Source organism: Exophiala oligosperma, assembly GCF_000835515.1.
Source record: "Exophiala oligosperma strain CBS 72588 unplaced genomic scaffold supercont1.10, whole genome shotgun sequence".
In the NCBI taxonomy this organism is placed as follows: Eukaryota; Fungi; Ascomycota; class Eurotiomycetes; order Chaetothyriales; family Herpotrichiellaceae; genus Exophiala; species Exophiala oligosperma.
In genome coordinates, this window is record NW_015622827.1 from 1,541,225 (window position 1) to 1,559,403 (window position 18,179).

At 50.0% G+C, this 18,179-nt stretch overlaps 2 protein-coding genes across 2 annotated transcripts; one reads left to right on the top strand and one right to left on the bottom strand.

The window, feature by feature from the left end:
• Positions 1–2,349: 2,349 nt before the first annotated feature.
• Positions 2,350–4,684, top strand: PV06_09714 (uncharacterized protein; the record flags this gene model as incomplete). The annotated part of the gene is made up of 3 exons (XM_016411178.1): positions 2,350–2,461; positions 2,508–3,503; positions 3,560–4,684. 3 exons carry the CDS (start codon positions 2,350–2,352, stop codon positions 4,675–4,677), a joined length of 2,226 nt encoding a protein of 741 aa, XP_016258985.1. The 3' UTR covers positions 4,678–4,684.
• Positions 4,685–15,673: 10,989 nt separating this feature from the next.
• PV06_09715 (uncharacterized protein) lies at positions 15,674–16,794 on the bottom strand (the record flags this gene model as incomplete). Its single annotated transcript, XM_016411179.1, has 5 exons — positions 15,674–15,844; positions 15,947–16,122; positions 16,178–16,297; positions 16,361–16,461; positions 16,532–16,794. The coding sequence occupies 5 exons, from the start codon at positions 16,792–16,794 to the stop codon at positions 15,674–15,676; spliced, it is 831 nt and encodes a 276-aa protein (XP_016258986.1).
• Between the last annotated feature and the right edge of the window lie 1,385 nt (positions 16,795–18,179).

An 18,179-nucleotide genomic window follows, 5' to 3' on the forward strand; every position in this document is an offset into this window, starting at 1 on the left:
GGGACTAGAGCTTTCCTGATATTTACGTTTCACTGCTTCTGGAATTAACCTCTGTATTGGAGATATGACTGTACACGTTATTCCTGCGCCTTCTCTGATTTCAATCCATTTAGAACCTTGTCAACAGCCGCGGCGACAGCAAGAAGATGCTCATCTTCGAATTGTTTGCCGACTAACTGCAGCGATATCGGGGCGTTATGCCACAGTTCTGGATCATCTAATTCTGCATGTTAAACGCTTAATTCAACACAATGCGGGTTTGTCGAAACTTACATAGCTCGTAGTGCTCCTTGTCAATCTCATTTACCGGATCGTAGTTCATATCTTTGGTGTCACCAGTTTTGTCGACGAATCCAACAGGGATGATAACTCCAGGATAGTCAAGCAAACTCCATTGTGTAGCATATCCCCACCACCTGACGGAATCGTTAGCTGACACCAGTCGTCCTGAGATCATAACAACTCACGTTAAAAAGTCATGGAGATAGCTTGCGCAAGGATTGATCGGACACAGCAACGCATCAATGGGTCTGCCCGAAGATGTTAACTTGGCCGTGGCGTCCCAATGCTTGAGATATTCTTTCCTGTAGTCGTCCTGGGCGGCAAACAGCTAAGAGGCTCGATTAGAAGTTTGATCTGAGGGCGCTAGGAGGAGACTCACAGCGTAGAGCTCACTTGCGGACTGTTCACGCAGAGCTGGGTTGGCACTGAGTTTCGCCGCTGCCTTGGGCCATGGCTCACCGGTCCTATCGAGAAGTGCTTTCATCTCCTTACCTCCAGTGGCATAGTAGAGAGGGTAGGCGATGTCCCAGGCTCGTTGATGTTGATATGGTTCAAATTCCACAACTTCGTGTCCCTGCTCCTTTAGTTTTCTCGCGGCCGTGTCTAGTGCTCTCAAGATGGGCGGATGAGGCATAACAACATGGTCAAATTTGAGTAGGCCGATAGTTAATCTTTGAGGAATTGCTGGGCGTGCTATCCATTCCTTCTGAACGACCTGCGGGTCCTGGGTCCATGGTTTTGCCGCCGTGGCAATCTGACAAATCAACTCAGTATCTCGGATTGAATGACACATGGGCCCTATCGCTGCTTGAATAGCTCTTCCACCAGACACGTTCGAGGTGATGCCGTCATAACTTATGCGGCGAGTCGACGGGCGAATCCCATATAGACCATTGAATGCACAGGGCACTCGGATGGACCCTGCAATATCCGTCCCAATGCCCAGCGGTGAGCCATACATGCCTACGAGGGCCCCCTCTCCGCCCGAGCTTCCTCCCGATACTAATGCTCGGTTGAAACCATTCATGGTTCGTCCCCAGAGCTGGCTAATCGTTTCGATAGCCATTCCAGTCACCGGCATCGTGGTTTTGACAAAGACGATAGCTCCTGCATCTTTCAGGGCCTTGACAAGAACTGCATCTTCATCTGGAATGTTATTAGCCCAACAACAGTATCCGAGCGTCGACCGAAGTCCCGCGACATTGACATGATCTTTGATGCTGATTGGGAGGCCGTGTAGGGGACCTCTTAGTTTGCCAGTGCTTTTGAACGATTGATCGAGCTCTCTGGATAATTGGAGTGCCTCATTGAAACAGATTTCGGTGAGACAGTTCACCTATGAAGCTTTAAATTATCGTGGCCATTGACTGAGACTAGAACCCGCCTACCAGCTGCTGAGCGATGGCCGCACGCTTACAGAAAGCCAGGCAGACTTGTTCAGCTGTCCAGCGACCTGTATGGACATTTTGCAAGATGTCGGTACAGTCGCAACGTGTGATTTTCAGCTCTTCTCCCGTCAATATACCACACAGTTCTGGGACGGTCGAGACATCTCTCTTTTGGGTATCAAGCAGATGTTGGGGCAATCTCCAGGCGACGGGAATCTTTGATGCCAGCGCTTTCTGCGCATTCTACACATCAAAACTCAGCCTTCAACTTGTTAATGCTCGTATCTTTGGCTGGGGCTCACATCTGCAATAGATCTCCATTCCGGAATTGGCCCCATGTTCAGAAAATGCACGTTTCTCTACGAGACGATGTTTGAAGTTGAGGTTGCGACATGCGGCGAAAAACCGTTAATTCATACTTCAAATTCTTCATATATGACTTTTGTGTGAATCCGAATTTCGTTACCATAAACCCTTGCAAGTCTCCGCAGGGAAACTTGGGCGGTCTGTGTTGATTCGCTTTCCCCAAGATTATGCCGGAGTGTGTCGACATCCAGATCGTTAGCCCCCATCGGCATTGACGGAACTTCGGTGTTTCGGCAATCCGGTATTTCGGCGACAGCGATGTTTTTAATTTCTTCCGCTTCCTCACGGAAATCCCACTCACTGCCTCTTCATCATGGTACCGAGACACCGGGCGATGGTCGGTACGCTTCCAGCAAGGTGCAGCGAAAGCGAGCCCCAAATGACCCTTCCGGTGCTCACGAACACGCCAGGTCGCAGACCAATCAGTGAGTAAGGTTCAGAAACACTTGGGCCATTCTGACGCTGGGCTAGGAAGAGCTTGTGCGGACTGCCACGCTCGAAAGGTCAAATGCGATGGGGCAACAAGGGGATTTCCATGCAGTAATTGTAGATCGGCTCATGTCGACTGTTGCATCACGGAACGGCGGAAGCGACGAAAGCTTTCGGACAGTAGTCGCCCGAGTACCCAACAGGGTAGAAGGAGAGATGTCGAGGCTGGGGACATCTCGCCTGGAAGACCTGCCCCGGCCTACAGCTACAGTTTCATCGAGGCAGGGTCAGACGACCAGCATGCTCCTAATACAGCCACCAGTGGCTGGGTTGCTGTCGCAAACCCTGACGTGAACCGCAGTGACCAAGGTGACACTGAGGCTGATCAACCCCCGGTACCGGGCAATGATGAATATGCCGGCGAATCTGAGCTGGCCAGACGGCATCTGACGGACTTCTTCAACCAAGACTTGCAAACCAATCCCATCAAAGCCCGGTCAACCTATGTGGGAAGCGAGCTCTCCAATCTCTACTTTCTCACTCGGCAGAGATCTGCGGAAGAGCATGTCTATCATTATCCCTGCTCGAATGTCTACGTTCCACGTGGATTTAGAAGCTCTCAGACATCAGCTACTCCGAACCTAATCCCCAAAGATGCCTTCGTACTTCCTCCCGGCAACATATCTGCCAAGCTCATCGATGCATACTTTACCCATGTCCATCCAATGTTCCCAGTCATTGACAAGGAGAAGTTTTTGGAACAGTATCAGGCGTCGGACTCGGCACCACCGATCCTTTTGATGCAAGCTATTTGTCTGGTCGGCAGTCACATGAGCACATTCCACAATATTCAAAATCTGAAGGTCGCTTTCTTCCGACGAGCAAAAGCTCTCCTTGATGGCCGTTACGAAGAGGACCGAATGCATACCGTCCAAGCTGCCTTGCTCTTGACATGGTTCTCAGATGGAGGTGATGATATTTGTGCTAATGCATGGTGGTGGATCGGTGTGGCCGCTAGGGTTGCTGTCGGATTGGGGAGTGAGTATTCTCTAACCAATTCTGTCGACGATTATCTGACCAAGTTGCCGAAATAGTGCATCGGGATGTTACACACAGCAAGATGCCTGAAAGCGATAAGCGACTTTGGAAAGTGATATGGTGGTGCCTGGTCCAGTTCGACTGCCTTGTGTCTCTCTCCTTTGGGCGGCCTCTTGCGATCAACCTTGACGACTGTGATGTCCGCCCCCTGCAAGCAAGCGAGTTGGAGCCTTCAATTACTCCTGAGCAAGCCAAGTTCGTGGTGCACCATGCGAAACTGTGCGAGACCATCTCAGACCTAATCCACTCATACTTCACCATCAAGGCTCGCAAGTCGGGCTCCAGCAGGAAGGACGCTCTTGAAGTCGTCGACAGTGCTCTAGCTAAGTGGGCCGCCGAACTACCGCCAGCTTTCCGCGAACAAACCACCCACGGAATAGAGACACGCCCTTTCCCATTATTGCTCCATCTCACATACAACACCGTCCTCCTTCAGTTTCATCGACAGTCCTTGGTCTCTGCATCCGATAGTGGTATTGCCATGGAGTTCAGCAGTGACGAAGAAATCTGTGCCGATGCTGCTTCGAATATTGTTCGCATATTCCAACAACTACGTGAGCAGTCCGTTCTTCAATATTGTTGTTTCTGGACTTCGAGCAGCCTTTTTGCGGCAATGCTTCATGTGAGTGGAGAGCTCAAGTGCTCGAACCGGATCCTCAATCTACGCAGTAAGGAGAAGTACGAGTCGGCCCTAAAGTCTCTGAGCAAGCTCGCGGGGCATTGGATTTCCGCCTCCTCGGTACTCCGGCTCTTCCAATCTTCCAAGTCGGGCCATCTGTTCAACAAAGCTAGTCATGTCCAACCAACATCTGTGACATCTCCGCCGAGGCGACAAAGAATCGATGACGATCGTTCTAATTCAGAGATGGCATCACCTGTCGAACTGAGGGGCCTAAACTCTCAACCCTATCCAGATCAAGCACGCGTGCCGTTGCAGGAAATGGATTGGGTTCAGCCGGCATCGTTTTCCGAAGTGCAGGACTTTAACAATAGCAACATGCACATCGAACTGAATCGATGGCAAAATAATATGGACGACTGGCAATCTATCTATTGGAGCGATCCGCTGTCTATGATTACTCTGGGTGATAATTCTGGCATCTTCGATTTCTAAATTCTCCGTGAGTGCGTACAGAGTTGCATGAAGTCTCATCCGAAGTCTAGGTAGAAGATATCAAGAGCTACGCAAGGTCCCCACCCGTAGCCAAACCAGCACCTGGCTTGACGGCCGCAATCGCCTCTATTTCAAACTTCAACTTGGGGTTTCCAAGTCTAGCCACTCCAATGAGCGCTGTTCCTGGCCTGTGCCCATTGAGAAATTTCAACAAGGCTTTGATGTGGACTGGTCGGATGGAAACATCTACTTGCGGTTAACTAAGCCGCCGGCAGTGCATATAGTTCACCCACCGTAGTCGACAATGTAATAAGTGAGCCTGCAGTTTCCCTCTAGTCAGCATATCTCCGAAAACTTGCCACAGCTATGGCTAGAAGCAGGCAAACAAAGAATGCCCTAGCTCACTTGATAATGTCGGAGGGTCTAGCTCCTGCCTCGGCGAGAACACGACCCAAATTGTCGACGGCAGCAGAAACCTGTCTCTCGTACGACTCCGGGATAGTGCCTTGTTCATCCGACGTCCCGATCTGCCCAGCAGTGACTATAATGTCGTAACCAGCAGGGATGACGAGGCCATGAGAAAAAGGTCCAGAGGGTGCCACGCTCGAAGGGTTCAGCATGGTGAGGGAGTCCATGGTGGTTCGAATAGTCAGGAACAGAACCAAGGAGAAGTATACTAGCTGCTCAACCAAAGTGTTTGATAGCCTGGGCACCAAGTACATCGTCAAAACAACATTTGATCCGGCTCGCTTCTTATTAGCTTTTGCGCAATGCTCCTACTGGCCGTTGATAATGTCATCGACGTTTTTGCTTCTCAATCGAGATAACGGAGGCTCACTCTCGACCCACCGAAATACCGAACCGCCGGAAGTTACGCGCAATCTCCACTGGAAGCTAGAATCACCAAGCAGCGGCGATAACGACATGTGCACTATCTTGCCTCCAATCTCTCCACCCTTAACCCTCGCCAAAACCTGGAGAGCATGGAGGCATGGAACTTGCATTAGCCCCTATGGCCGATGCGGCCTGTCTAGATACACCCTCACCACCGTCGAGCAAGATATAAGGCGTTCATCGAGACTCTGCTACGGCAAGATTCACACCGTTCCTCCTGACCTGAACTAGGCCCTGAGGCAATAACATTGGCCTGATTTGCAGACCAACTTCTTGATATTTACTTCTCACGATGGCTATCCACGGCCACGAGGACGATGTTGCGGCGACGCCAACCATCCAGACCGATGCAAAGACCGATGCAAAAATCGTTTCCCCTCAGGAAGAGAGCATTCACGCCTCTGAACAATCACAAGGCGTTCTCTATATGCACCGTGGCCTGGATCCGGAACTTGCTGCTGCCATCGCACAGATCTCACCAGAAAGACGCGCTGAGCTATCCAAGCGGGTCAAATTGAAGCTTGACACCATCATGTTTCCCACCCTGCTGCTCTTCTATATTCTCAACTACCTGGTGAGTTTATTCTGATCTTCCTCATGGCGTCTTCGATGTGACTTGTTCTTGGATCACCTGAGGTCACTAACACAAATTCGCCTTAAAGGACCGTAATGCACTGGGATTCGTCAAGCTCGCTGGCATTCAGGAAGACTTGAATTTAAGCAGTACCCAATTGTGAGGGGCACTTCCCCAACGTGTTTCTGAAAATGTCTTAAGTTGACTCGTGCAGTGCTACTTGTCTCTCAATCCTCTACGTTGGATACTGTTTGGTAAGCGTCGGCTCTCGTCGGCCCCAGATAACAGCAAGCTAACAATCGTAACAGTTTCAAGTACCTTCGAATTTGATGCTGTCCAAATCGAAGCCTTCACTGTATCTGGTGAGTTACCAGCCTCACAAATTGGACAAGATGAGAACTGACACCCAGGGTAGCCTTTCTGGTTGTTCATCTGGGGAATCGTGTCCGGTTGCACCGCTGCCGTGCAGAGCTACTCAGGTTTGGTTACAGTTCGATTTGTTCTCGGTATCGTCGAAGCGCCTTTCTTTCCCGGCGCCGTCTTCCTTGTGAGTGCTTCCAAAAATCTCGTCAGATCATTAACAGAATCTCAATTCTGTACTCAACCCATCAGTTGGTACGCAGCTAACCGTATCATGCTAGATCTCCTCCTGGTATACCAGGAAAGAGATGGCTATGAGATGCGCCTTGCTCTTCGGTGGAAACATGCTCAGCAACGGTGAGTAGCTAGCATTGTGAGCTGAAACGACACAAATACTTGCTCACACATATTCCAGCCTTCGGAAGTTTGATCGCTTTGGGCGTGACTCAAGGATTGGCCGACGCCCATGGTCTCGCAGCATGGAGATGGCTATTCATCATCGAAGCCAGCATGACTGTCGGCTTTGCTGTTATCGCGGTATTTATACTTCCAAACTATCCTCACAACACTTGGTGGATCACTGGCGAAGAGCGGATTGTCGCTAAGTGGCGCTTGATCGATGACGTTGGTGAAGCTGATGACTCTCAAACCGACGATGTGAGCATCTGGCAAGGCTTCACACTCGCTGTCAAAGATTGCAAAACTTGGATCCTGGTCTGGAACCACATCTTCCTGACTGTCGGTGCTGGTATCGTGGTCTTTTACCCCTCCGTTGTAGGTACTCTGGGGTTCTCGAGAGGTTAGTACTGTGGTTGCAAACTCCCAATGCCCACCCCTCTGATGAATCTTCGCAGAAATTACCTACGCTCTTATCGTTCCACCATATATGCTGGGTTTTGCAACCAGTGTCTACGGTTGTCATCACGCAGACAAGAAAAAAGAGAGAACGTGGCACATGATCGGCTCGCTTTCTGTGACTTTGGTCGGACTCATCATTCTAGCAAGCACTCTTAATACCGGGGCCAGATACTTCTCCTTGTTCCTTGTCACCTGCTTCGTCTACATCGCATTTGATTGCAACCTGGCTTGGTAGGTTTGTCGTTCGCAGGTTTTCGATTTGAATTACTGTGGCCCGTAATTATCACCGCTGACCGGACCACAGGATCTCCAATTGCATCCCTCGACCTGCACCCAAGCGAGCCGCCGCCATTGCCTTGGTCAATATGCTCTCCCAGCTAGGGTAAGTTCCAGCTACTGACGCGGATGTTGGCTCACATCTATGGGATTGATGATATGACTAACAGATTATAAGAAATATCATCGCCGGCTACCTTTATCCCGACGATCAGGCACCTCGCTACTGGATGGCATGCACAGTCGAGGCTATTGCGATTGTCTGCGCAATCGTTACTACTTTCGTCTTCCGGACGATATTGAAGAGGGAGAACATGAAGCTCGATCAAAAGGCCATGGCAGAAGGTGGCGAGGCACAAATTACCGAGGGCACGCTTGAGAAATTCAGATATATCTACTGAAAGTGTGGTCAGGGCATGTCTCAGGAGTCAGGCGATTCGGAGACAGAGGAAGCTGGCGGGAGGAGTCACTGTTGAGCTATCCGTGTTACTGCGTAAAACTCGTTCAGGAAAAGTCAACAGTGATTACCTACACGTATTTGTTACATAGATTCTGGGCATATGTGATGGAAAATTTTCGCAGAGAAGAATGGAGAGAATGGAACATGATTGAAACCAAGTGCCGACCTTTTCTGTGTCGTCCAGCTTGCTCTGCCATGCCCTTCCAGACCCATGTTGTTTCTCTGAAGAGATGGTCTTAGACAGACCGATCCCCCTTTGTAAGGCCAGTGATGAAATATGTAGAATGTCAAAACTTTGCCTTGCCCAGTCATCGCGGTGTAATCTGCTGGATGGGCTGTTGGTGACAACCCCACAATGTTGCTCGCTGTAACGCCGAAATGCCGTGCCATCAGGCCTTCTACTGCAAAAGTCCCACTTTCAAAGTTCTCCTGGCCTAGGCTCAGTCGATTTTGATCGTCGAAACGGTGTCTCGGTCCTTTGATGTCTTCACCGATTTACGGACCCGAAGAGTATCTGGCGTGACATTGTTGAAATTCTCAAGAGTCAGGATACGGAGTTTGCGAGTGGGCTCAATCTATCCTTCTTGCGATTTTGTAACCTTGTGTGACACGATTGGCTCGGCAATGAGCCTGTGGATTTGCGGTTTTGGCTGGCCCTGCGCTGTATATTAATTCTTTCGTACCCATGCAGAAGTTTTCAAGGTTATCTGTCATCTTCCGACAGAAAGTGCGACTCGAACGGAGACGGCTGGCTTCCTTCTTACAGCTTTTGAACAAACAGCAGCCTTTTGCCTGATACCTGCTCCTTCTCAGACCCAGAGAAGCAATCAATCGATAATCTTACTTACAAAACTTAAAACCACAGAAGGCGAACGACGCTTGCAAGCATGGGCTGGAGAAAATCTGGGCTCAAGTCGCTCAAACCAACGGCAATCGCCAGCACAGGGCCTTTCGCTCACGTCACCCATACCGACGGACCTGCCCGAATCGTTTTCACCTCAGGCATGGTAGGACAATATGCCGATGGTAGCATCTCGTCGTCTTATACGGAGCAAATCAAACAGAGCTTGGTGAATATTTTACATTGCTTAGCAGCTTCAGGGGCTGGGGTCAAAGATATCTTGTCCCTCCGCTACTACATCGTTAACTATGACCCGAAAGACAGGCCCCATGCTGGTCTTCTTGTCGAGTGGCTGCAAGGTCATCGCCCCAGCACCACGCTAGTTCCCGTCCCCTACCTCGCCAACCCCAAATTTCTCTTTGAAATCGAAGCCGTGGCCAGTGTCCGGGACCCTAGTCTTGCGACCCCGATTCCCGCTCCTCAACCAGGGAGAACTGACTCATTTGATGTCGTTGTCGTGGGCGCAGGGCTGAGCGGGCTACAGGCGGCATACGACCTTCAGAAGGCCGGCTTGACGACGATCGTATTGGAGGCACGAGATCGAGTCGGCGGGAAAACTTGGACGGTACCCCTTGCCGGTGGGAAGGGTGCCATCGATCTGGGGGGCGCCTGGATTAACGACACGAATCAGTCCAAGATGTGGGAGCTTGGGCAGAGGTTTGGCATGGAGTATATTGTCCAGACGACACAAGGTGACTGTGTACTGCAAGACTATGGTCGATTTCCATTTGGGAAACTGCCTCCAGTGAGTCTTTTCTTCCCACCCTTCTTTTGGTCAAGATTTCCGACCGAGGTTGTGACAAGCCGTGAAGGAGGTCTCCCAAAGCTAACCTCTCCCTACAGTTCTCCAGTCAAGAAGAGCTCGACAATTTTGCCATGTTTCGCGACGTAGTCGAAGCGCGCTGCCAAACCGTCGACATCGAGAAGCCCTGGGTAACAGGAAAGCATTACGATTCCCTGACTTTTGAACAATTTGCCAAGGAGTGTGGCGCCCTTCCGAAGACTGTTGAGTACGCCAATCTGTGGGTGCGAGCGATGTTGGGCATCGACGGATCTGAGATCAGTGCGCTGTACTTTCTGCACTACTGCAAGAGCGGTGGTGGGTTCGTCCAGATGAGGTCCGACGGCAAACACGGAGGACAACATCTTCGCAGCAAAACCGGTTCGCAACCCTATTCTGAGGGGCTCGCGTCACTCTTGACCTCGGGCTCCGTCATTCTCTCTAGCCCCGTTGCTGCTATCCGCCAGAACGCCGGGGGCGCGGTCGTCACAACCACCAACAACCTCTCATTTCGTTGTAAGAAGGTCATCGTGTCAGTACCAACGCCGCTTTACCGCGACATCACCTTTAGCCCTGCGCTTTCCGGCGACAAGCTCGCACTATCGTCCTCGACACGCTTGGGGTACTTCGCCAAAGTCATCCTTGTCTACGCCGGTCCGTGGTGGACCGAGTCGGGGCTCGCTGGTCTCGCACATTCGTTCAATACTTCACCGGACGGCAAGACCGGCAATGGGTCGGGGCCAATCACCCTAATTCGAGACACGTCCGATCCGGAAGCCGGCGTGTACGCTCTTACGTGCTTCGCATTGGCCAACGCCGGCCGTGACTGGTCTCAACTTCCAGCTGCCGCACGAAGAAAAGAGGTCCTCGACCAAGTTGCACAAATGTACAACGGCGTTGATAAAGAACTTATCTATGCACCTGTAGAGTTGTTTGAGATAGAGTGGGCCAAGGAGGAGTTCAGCAAAGGATGTCCATGTCCTGTTACGGCGCCTGGGACTATGAGCAGTGTCGGCCATGCCATCCGCGCACCGTTTGGTAACGTGCACTTCGTGGGCACTGAGACCAGTGTGGTTTGGAAGGGATATATGGAGGGTGCTGTTCGGAGCGGAGAACGTGGCGCGGAGGAGGTAGTTGAGGCGCTTAAGGAGAAAAAGGTCGGATCGCGGGTTAACCTATAAATTACTAGTCTCAAGGGCGGATTAATGAATCGACTGTGAAAAGACGGGCATGTTCTGGACTCTGGCAAGCCCAATACTATAATGTAGTACGCAAACATACATCGAAAATTCAGCCACTGGATACAGATGCACAATTCGAGCTGGCCAATCCTATTCTTTGGGGGTACAAGAATGGCGGGGTTCCAATGTCGATGTTAACGGCGTTGTTAGAGATGAAAGGGTACAGATACGTTGGCCTGAGAATGAACAACGAGAACTTGTCGAAAGATAGGGATGACTCGATCTGTTCGGCTCAGAGCGCTCCATATAAGTCCGCGCAGCTAGCGTGGGACAAGTCTTAGGTGCACTTCTCATGGATCCAATCCTCCGATAATGCCCACAATCGGTCTGAATTAACACTTGATAGAGCCCAAGAGTTGACATGGTCACTGATCTGACAATTAGCTAGATATGCGCCGTAATCCTCCTTGCCATTTTTGCCAGTGGTAAGCGAAGCTTCGGATCGGTCGCAGCAACAAGGGTAGTAGCTGCTCCAGCCCCAAGTGTCTTTTAATATGGATTTTCCCATCTTTATCTCATCGCTAAATGGCCGCAATAACTTCTAGTCCTGTTCAATTCGGTGGGGATAACACCAGGATCCACTGCTAAGCTTAAGATGCCATACTTAAGTAGTACTTGTGATTCAGGCGGATACTGAAAAAAGCGTCGGCTTTGTATTTATTAATTAATAAGACTTATTAATTAATGAATATTAATTTTTTTCGGTTAAAATACTAAATTAATAAACAACAAGTAAACTATTGGTCAACATACCCAATTCCTTTCGTACAAAGGGGCAATCTTTATTTTACTCAAAATTCCTCTAGAAGATAGAAACCATACTGTCTCACGACGTATTAAACCCAACTCATGTAGCTCTTTAATCCACGAACAGTCGAACCCTTCCCAAACGAAACTCCATGTCGACCATTCATGTCAAGTACCAAGGCCCAGCAAGATCAGGAACTTTGAGGTGATATCTTGTCGACGCTGCCAATTGGATTTAGCACTCTATACCTCATAACTTCCGAGGAGTAAAGTCTCACATTGATCGTTCGATTCTTCCCAGCTCACCGGAATAATTTCCCTGACCTCACAAAGATCTTGAGGCATCGTGGTCGTTATCGCCGAGGAGAAGGAATCATACCACATCCATGTCCGCGGTAGTCTCGATCCGGAGGCGGTGTCGTCGAGTGCCCAGTTGGGAAGGTCCACCGTGCTCGGTGACTTGCCTCGAGAGAAAGAGATGTCGAGCAGCAAGGAAAGTCTCAGGTACGTCAGTGGATCGATGGCGAAGACATCGTACCAATTCGAGGGTGTGAGCTCCGAAGTGGACCATATGCTGCCACTGTCGGGCGAAAAGGTCCTGGGTACGCACGACAGCCTTTGGACCTCCAAATCCACTATAGGCGTCAATTGATGCATGACCGAGGTGACACATTCGGTGTGGTCGTGGTGAGTGCTGAGCTTGTCCATGAGGTTTCTGTAGCAGACTAGCTGTGACTGTGTATTTTCCCTCCCCTTGGGCGACGAGAGTTTCATGTCCAGTAGCTGCAACAGGTACGGTAGCGCAAAGCAGGCGGGCCTGATGTTTTCCGTGGTTAATACAATAGCCGAGTCTACCACGTCATGTAGACAACAGAAAGGGCGGTTAATGGATAAACTTACGCACTGATGGGCAAATACTGAGCCACTCCTCGGCTGGCTAACCCCTTCATCTTCTCCAATATATTTCCGGCCGCAAGTTGTAATTCACGTCTCAATTTGTCGAGACGGTCAGTGTAATCGGTCAAGTGACCAGAAAACCGTTTCAAGACCGAAATTGAATAATTACAGAGCGCGATCTGCGAAGAGCTGGACCACGCGTCAGCTGGCCCACCATCTCATGTTTTCGGACGTTCCCTCACTGATAGTAAATGTATGCCATATCAGTAAACAGACTGACCGAATCCTTCATGGCGGCTGGCGTGTTTTGTGAAATCTGAAATATTAAGTCGGATTTTGTCCTTCTCGCCCAGACTTGGAGCTCGGTCTTGCTTCGTTCGATTTCCGTCAGAGACGACAATAGTCGAGGAAGCGTCGGAGTGCAAGGAAGTGAGAGGTCATGATGAATTACCAACATGGTCGGTGTTACCGCAACGGCAAATTGGCATTGCATCATCACAACCTTGACAAGCAGCCGTTTGATTTCGCTATTGTAAACTTCGGAACGTTCGATTTCGTCGGTCAGGTCGACTTCATTCAGCCCCTCTTGGTCAAAGTCAAAGTCGATAGGTGTGATTTGAATGGCCCGTCGCACTCCAATGGCTATCATCCGATCGCGAAGGATGCAGCACCACCACAGCCGTTTTTTGGTGACGGTCTCTCCGGATCTTCTAGTGGCATCCCGATGATAGTGCTGCGCGTCGACCTCTTTTGCATGTTTGATCGCGATTGACAACCAAACAGAATTGAGACTCTGGTCATTCAAGGTCGACCGGAGGGAGAGTAGGAGTGAGGTCTGAGCGCGAGTGATACTGTCGCGTTCAAGTTTATAGTCTAGAAGAAGCTGCAAGAGTGTTATCAATGGCACGCTCAAGGCTAATAAAGGGTGATAACTCACCTCGGCACGACGAGAGAAGGCAGCACGTGCTTGTGCGGGAGTCTCAAATCCGCAAGCTTTAATCGAGTCCAAGGAGACGAACTGGTGGTTTGTTTTAGCAGGGGCGAATTTTGAGAAAGAGTGGTTCTGGAAGGGAAGGCCTTGGGGTTGTATTCTCAGCTTACCCTACCTGCTGCGAATAGCAATGCCTGGAACAAGGTGAGCGACAGTCCTCGAAGCTCACTTCGGTCATTTGCCCGCCGCAGATACAGGGTCCAGATATTGCCCTCGTCGAGGAGTGGGAGGAAAGGATGGACGTAGAGAAAATACTTTCGAACAAAGTCATGCAGAACTGAACCGCTTGGCACTTTGAAGCAAAACTGCTGCTCCAGAAGTTGTACATCGTTCGGGCCGAGAGAGCCAACGTCCCCTACTTGCAGGAATGGGTAATAGTAGAAAGGGACATATGTGTCGGTGGCTGGGATGGATTCTAGAGGGGTGGAATGGATCAGGAGTCAGTAACAAAGATTGAACCTTGGCAAATTTTCTAACGCCGATCAGCGTGCTTGAGACGGAAAAAGGAGTGTGATACCGTCTCCAGCACAATTACCCACATATCCAGAGTCTGCTTCTGTCCTCGATGCTATCTTGGTCGTCACCGATGGATCGTGCTTTCGACTGCTTCGTCGTGCGCTCATTGCGTGGGGTGTTTTGCTAGGAAGTGCTTGCCGACGTTTCGGACCACTTCTCATCAAGATGGTCAGTGGAGCCTGAGATGCATAAGAGATCTGATCTTGGATGCATCAATCCGCGAGGTGCAAAGTTGAACACAAACCTACCGCTTGAGGGGTGCGCGTATTGCACACTGGTGATTGTCTAAACGACAATTGGTGCAGGGTACTTCGCTGATGGCAACATCGCACCGGACTTTGCGGCTGTGGCAATTCTCGCATGTTTTTCCACCCCTTCTTCTGCGTGGTGTGACATGGTCCTGGTCTTGGCCTTGCATTTGATGCTGTAAATGTCTGGAGAAATCAAAGCCTAGAATGTGTCGGATAGCCAAGGCGGACTGTGTTTGTTTTAGAGTCGGTGAAAAGCAAGTCAGCAAGGAAAACCCGAGAACAAAATCTTTTGATCGTTTCAGTGCCGTGCTGGTGGTGGCATATCAAATGGAATTCTGGAACCATTCCGGTGCCCCCTTGGGGTGGTTGCTCCGAGGAAGTCCATTGTGGACAGTATGGAGAAGCTGCTGGGGGAACGAGGAGATGAGGCCTCATCCTAGGAGTACCTCCACACCTCCGTATGCACGTAGAGGGTGTTAGTACGGGGTACTATACTACATTCCTAGAAAAAAAGAAATTGCCGGTGCTTCTACTACGGTACACAAGATCCGTGATACCGTTTAGAGCGGGCTACAGATACTCGTTCGAGTAATAGCGAAAACTTTCGACATATTGTCGAAGGCACGCCACTCTGTGTTTTTCACCTCGGATAATTAGTTTTACTGCGATACTACGTTACTCCGTAATGCACGGGAGACATTTTAGGCCACTGCAGCGGTAACTGGTGCTTATTCGCCATGTGCACCAGGCATATCCACGGGAGGTGACGTGGCTCAAACTGAGTAAGCCGAAAGCGGGAGTTCCGCAAAAAGGGGACCCCGCATTGTGTTTAGCCTCACGTGTCATCATCTTGCACTTGGTTGTGTAAAACTGCAGTTAAATTGCAATCGCAATACCTTGATTGGCCGTAGGACGAGTAACGATCAATGTTTAGAGCTTCATCAGAAAGACTTCTCTTCGTTCCACACAACGCGTGAACCATAATGATTTCGACCCTGATCACCGATTAACACGAGCTACGTGCCGTCCTACTCACCGTGTTGCACGTGGAATAACCATGTGTAGGAATATAATTAGTTCACACTGCGTATTTCAAGTACATTCGGCAGACCCACGCACGACCCGCCGTCGGATAAATCGACAACGCAATTGATCCTCGTCATCGGCTCGTCCACCCCTCGAAACCGCAAAACCAACAAGTTATGTCGGCCATTCGAGAATATAGGTTACGGCAAGTCTTAATGGGATTTTACTTGGTCTTGTCGGGATCAGATGATGCCCTCCTGCGTTTCATGCCTGGCACGACCTGGCTCAGGTCACCGACGGGAAGGGCGATTGGAAAGTCAACCGACTCCAAGAGCTCCGAGAACAAGAGATACCAGACGATTGCACACAAGGCAAACACGAACGCTCCACCGACCTACGTTCAAGTCCAAGTCAGTCCAAAACTCTCACATACCTGCAGTGCATGTGCAACAGCAAAGTCCACAAGACCAAATTCTGAGCGTCCGAGATTGCTTACCTTCTGGAGTCGTGCTGCCATCTCATGATTCCCTTCTGCCAAGTTCCAGTACACACCGGTGAAACAACCGAATCCGACAGTAAGAAAATGGAGGCCGGCAAAGAGGATGACATTAACTCGGACGGCGCAAACGGCAAACATGTATGTCAACACAGCCATGCAGAGAAAGAAGAAACCTGTTTTGCACAAGTCAGGATTTTCCCAAGGACTCGGCTCATCTTCGACGCTCACCAGTAGTCGCATAGAACCCGGGCGTGGTCATTCCCTCGGCATTGTCGCCAGCGGCAGAATAGGCGGCGCCGATGGGATAAAAGGGCTGGAGGGCAGTGCCTTGCGAGAGCCAAAAGCCACCTACCGCGGACACAGGTCAGATTTGTACTGTCATCCTCCGTGGGAGGCTCGGGTTGCACCCACCGAATGTAAAGAATACCGTGCTAGAGAATGTGTTACCCAACATCCAATTTCCCAAGGCGCCTATAATTTGAAGGACTCCTCCGAAGAAGATGAAGACGGTTCTGTGGGGGCTGTCAGCGTCGATGCTTTTGGCAGGATACTGGTGCGCCAGCCACTTGAGTGGGTGCCTACAGGAGTGCGCCGCCATTGCCGCCAGCACCTCTCCAGCCCATGGAGGCTATGGCGTTCGGAGTTCCAGCCAGCAAGAATCCAATCAAGCCCAGCGGAGTCGGATTGCCGACCGTCTGACGAAGTCGACCGGCGACTGGCCTTTCAGGGTTGAGGTAGAGTTTTTCAAACACATCCTTTGGAACGAAGACGCTCTCTGCGGTTCGAATGTGCTGGAGAGTTTGCTCTATCGAGTCTTTCATGGGGACAGAGTCTGTACTGGTCATGATGAAATGGGATTGGGTTTTGGGTCGAGAGTTGTTCAGGTCAAGGTGGGATTGGTCACAAGACTTGGAGAATGTAGGGTGTAGGATTCACACACAAAACGAGGATGATCACGATAGTTTTCCAGATCGATACGGACATGTCTCCTGCTATATATACTTACCATCTTCTTTCGATATCCTGATCATGGCCTGTCTTTCTATGCTGGAGATAGCCAAGTTGACCCTGAATGATTAAGGTACTTTTTTAAAGAGCCGAACTAACCTTAACTTAAATTTAAACGAGGTGAAATTCGACCCCAAGGGGCACGACCCCGGAAGAACCCGCGAGCACTAAACAGGACAAGAACCGCACAAGCTTTGTGGATAATGCTTAAAAGTTAGGTAATATCATCATACCTTAGCAATGAAAAAAATACAAAGATCATGACAACTTTTCAGGACCCTCTAGTGTACAGATTTCTAACAATCCATTTGGACCCACTTCTCCCCTGTCACCTAGACGTAAAGCTTGTAATGTAAATACCGACACCAATCTTGGCTCCTCTGCTTTAAATGTGTGCGCCAAACTAGATTTCCAAACTCTCTCCAGCCAGTGCCGTATTGACCACGTCATCCACGTTTGAATGCTCGTACCTAAGTTTTACTGTACTACACAGATATTGTACTCGCACTGTAATAACAAACACTACAGTATGGATGAGTGTAGCGGAAGTCTTCCGTCGGCTAGTCATCCTTAGTATTCCCTACCGATGAAGATTACTCCCACCACTCATACGACTGTGGTAACAATTGCAATCTATTGGCTTGTCTCGATTGCCGAAAATCGGCTAATTAGGTACGAGTGACTCGTGGGCCTGATGGAGATGGACAGTATGGACGGAGGACGGAGGACGGAGAACATCGTGGAGTGTCTAGAGCGTCGTCGGACGATCGGATTGTCTTGGGAATATACGATCTGAACTAGTCGTGTACAGATAGTGTGGGCTTCCAAAATTCGAAAACGAGAATTGAATTCAAAGGGTGTGTGGTTGTAGCGGCACGAAGAGAATTAATTGACTAGCTACAAGTGAAAGAGGATGTCGATAAGATACATGGGGATGAAAGAAACAACCACCAGCCAAGTTGCAAGGGGGCCGGCCAAGAGGTTCGCAAGGCTCAGCGAGAAGGCTGCGACGCTGATAAAGATGGTGGTTTCCTAGAAGTACTTAGTAACCATTTCTTCTTTCCTCCAGATGCTATAATGAAACGCACATAGTATAATAGGCCGTTAATGTCTCCGAGGTGTTGAAAAATCTGGATAGAACCTATCGAATAATCAGATCCCAAACGGGTACCCAGCATCGATTTTCCTCCTTACAAGCAATAACGACTTAACGTTAAGAGCC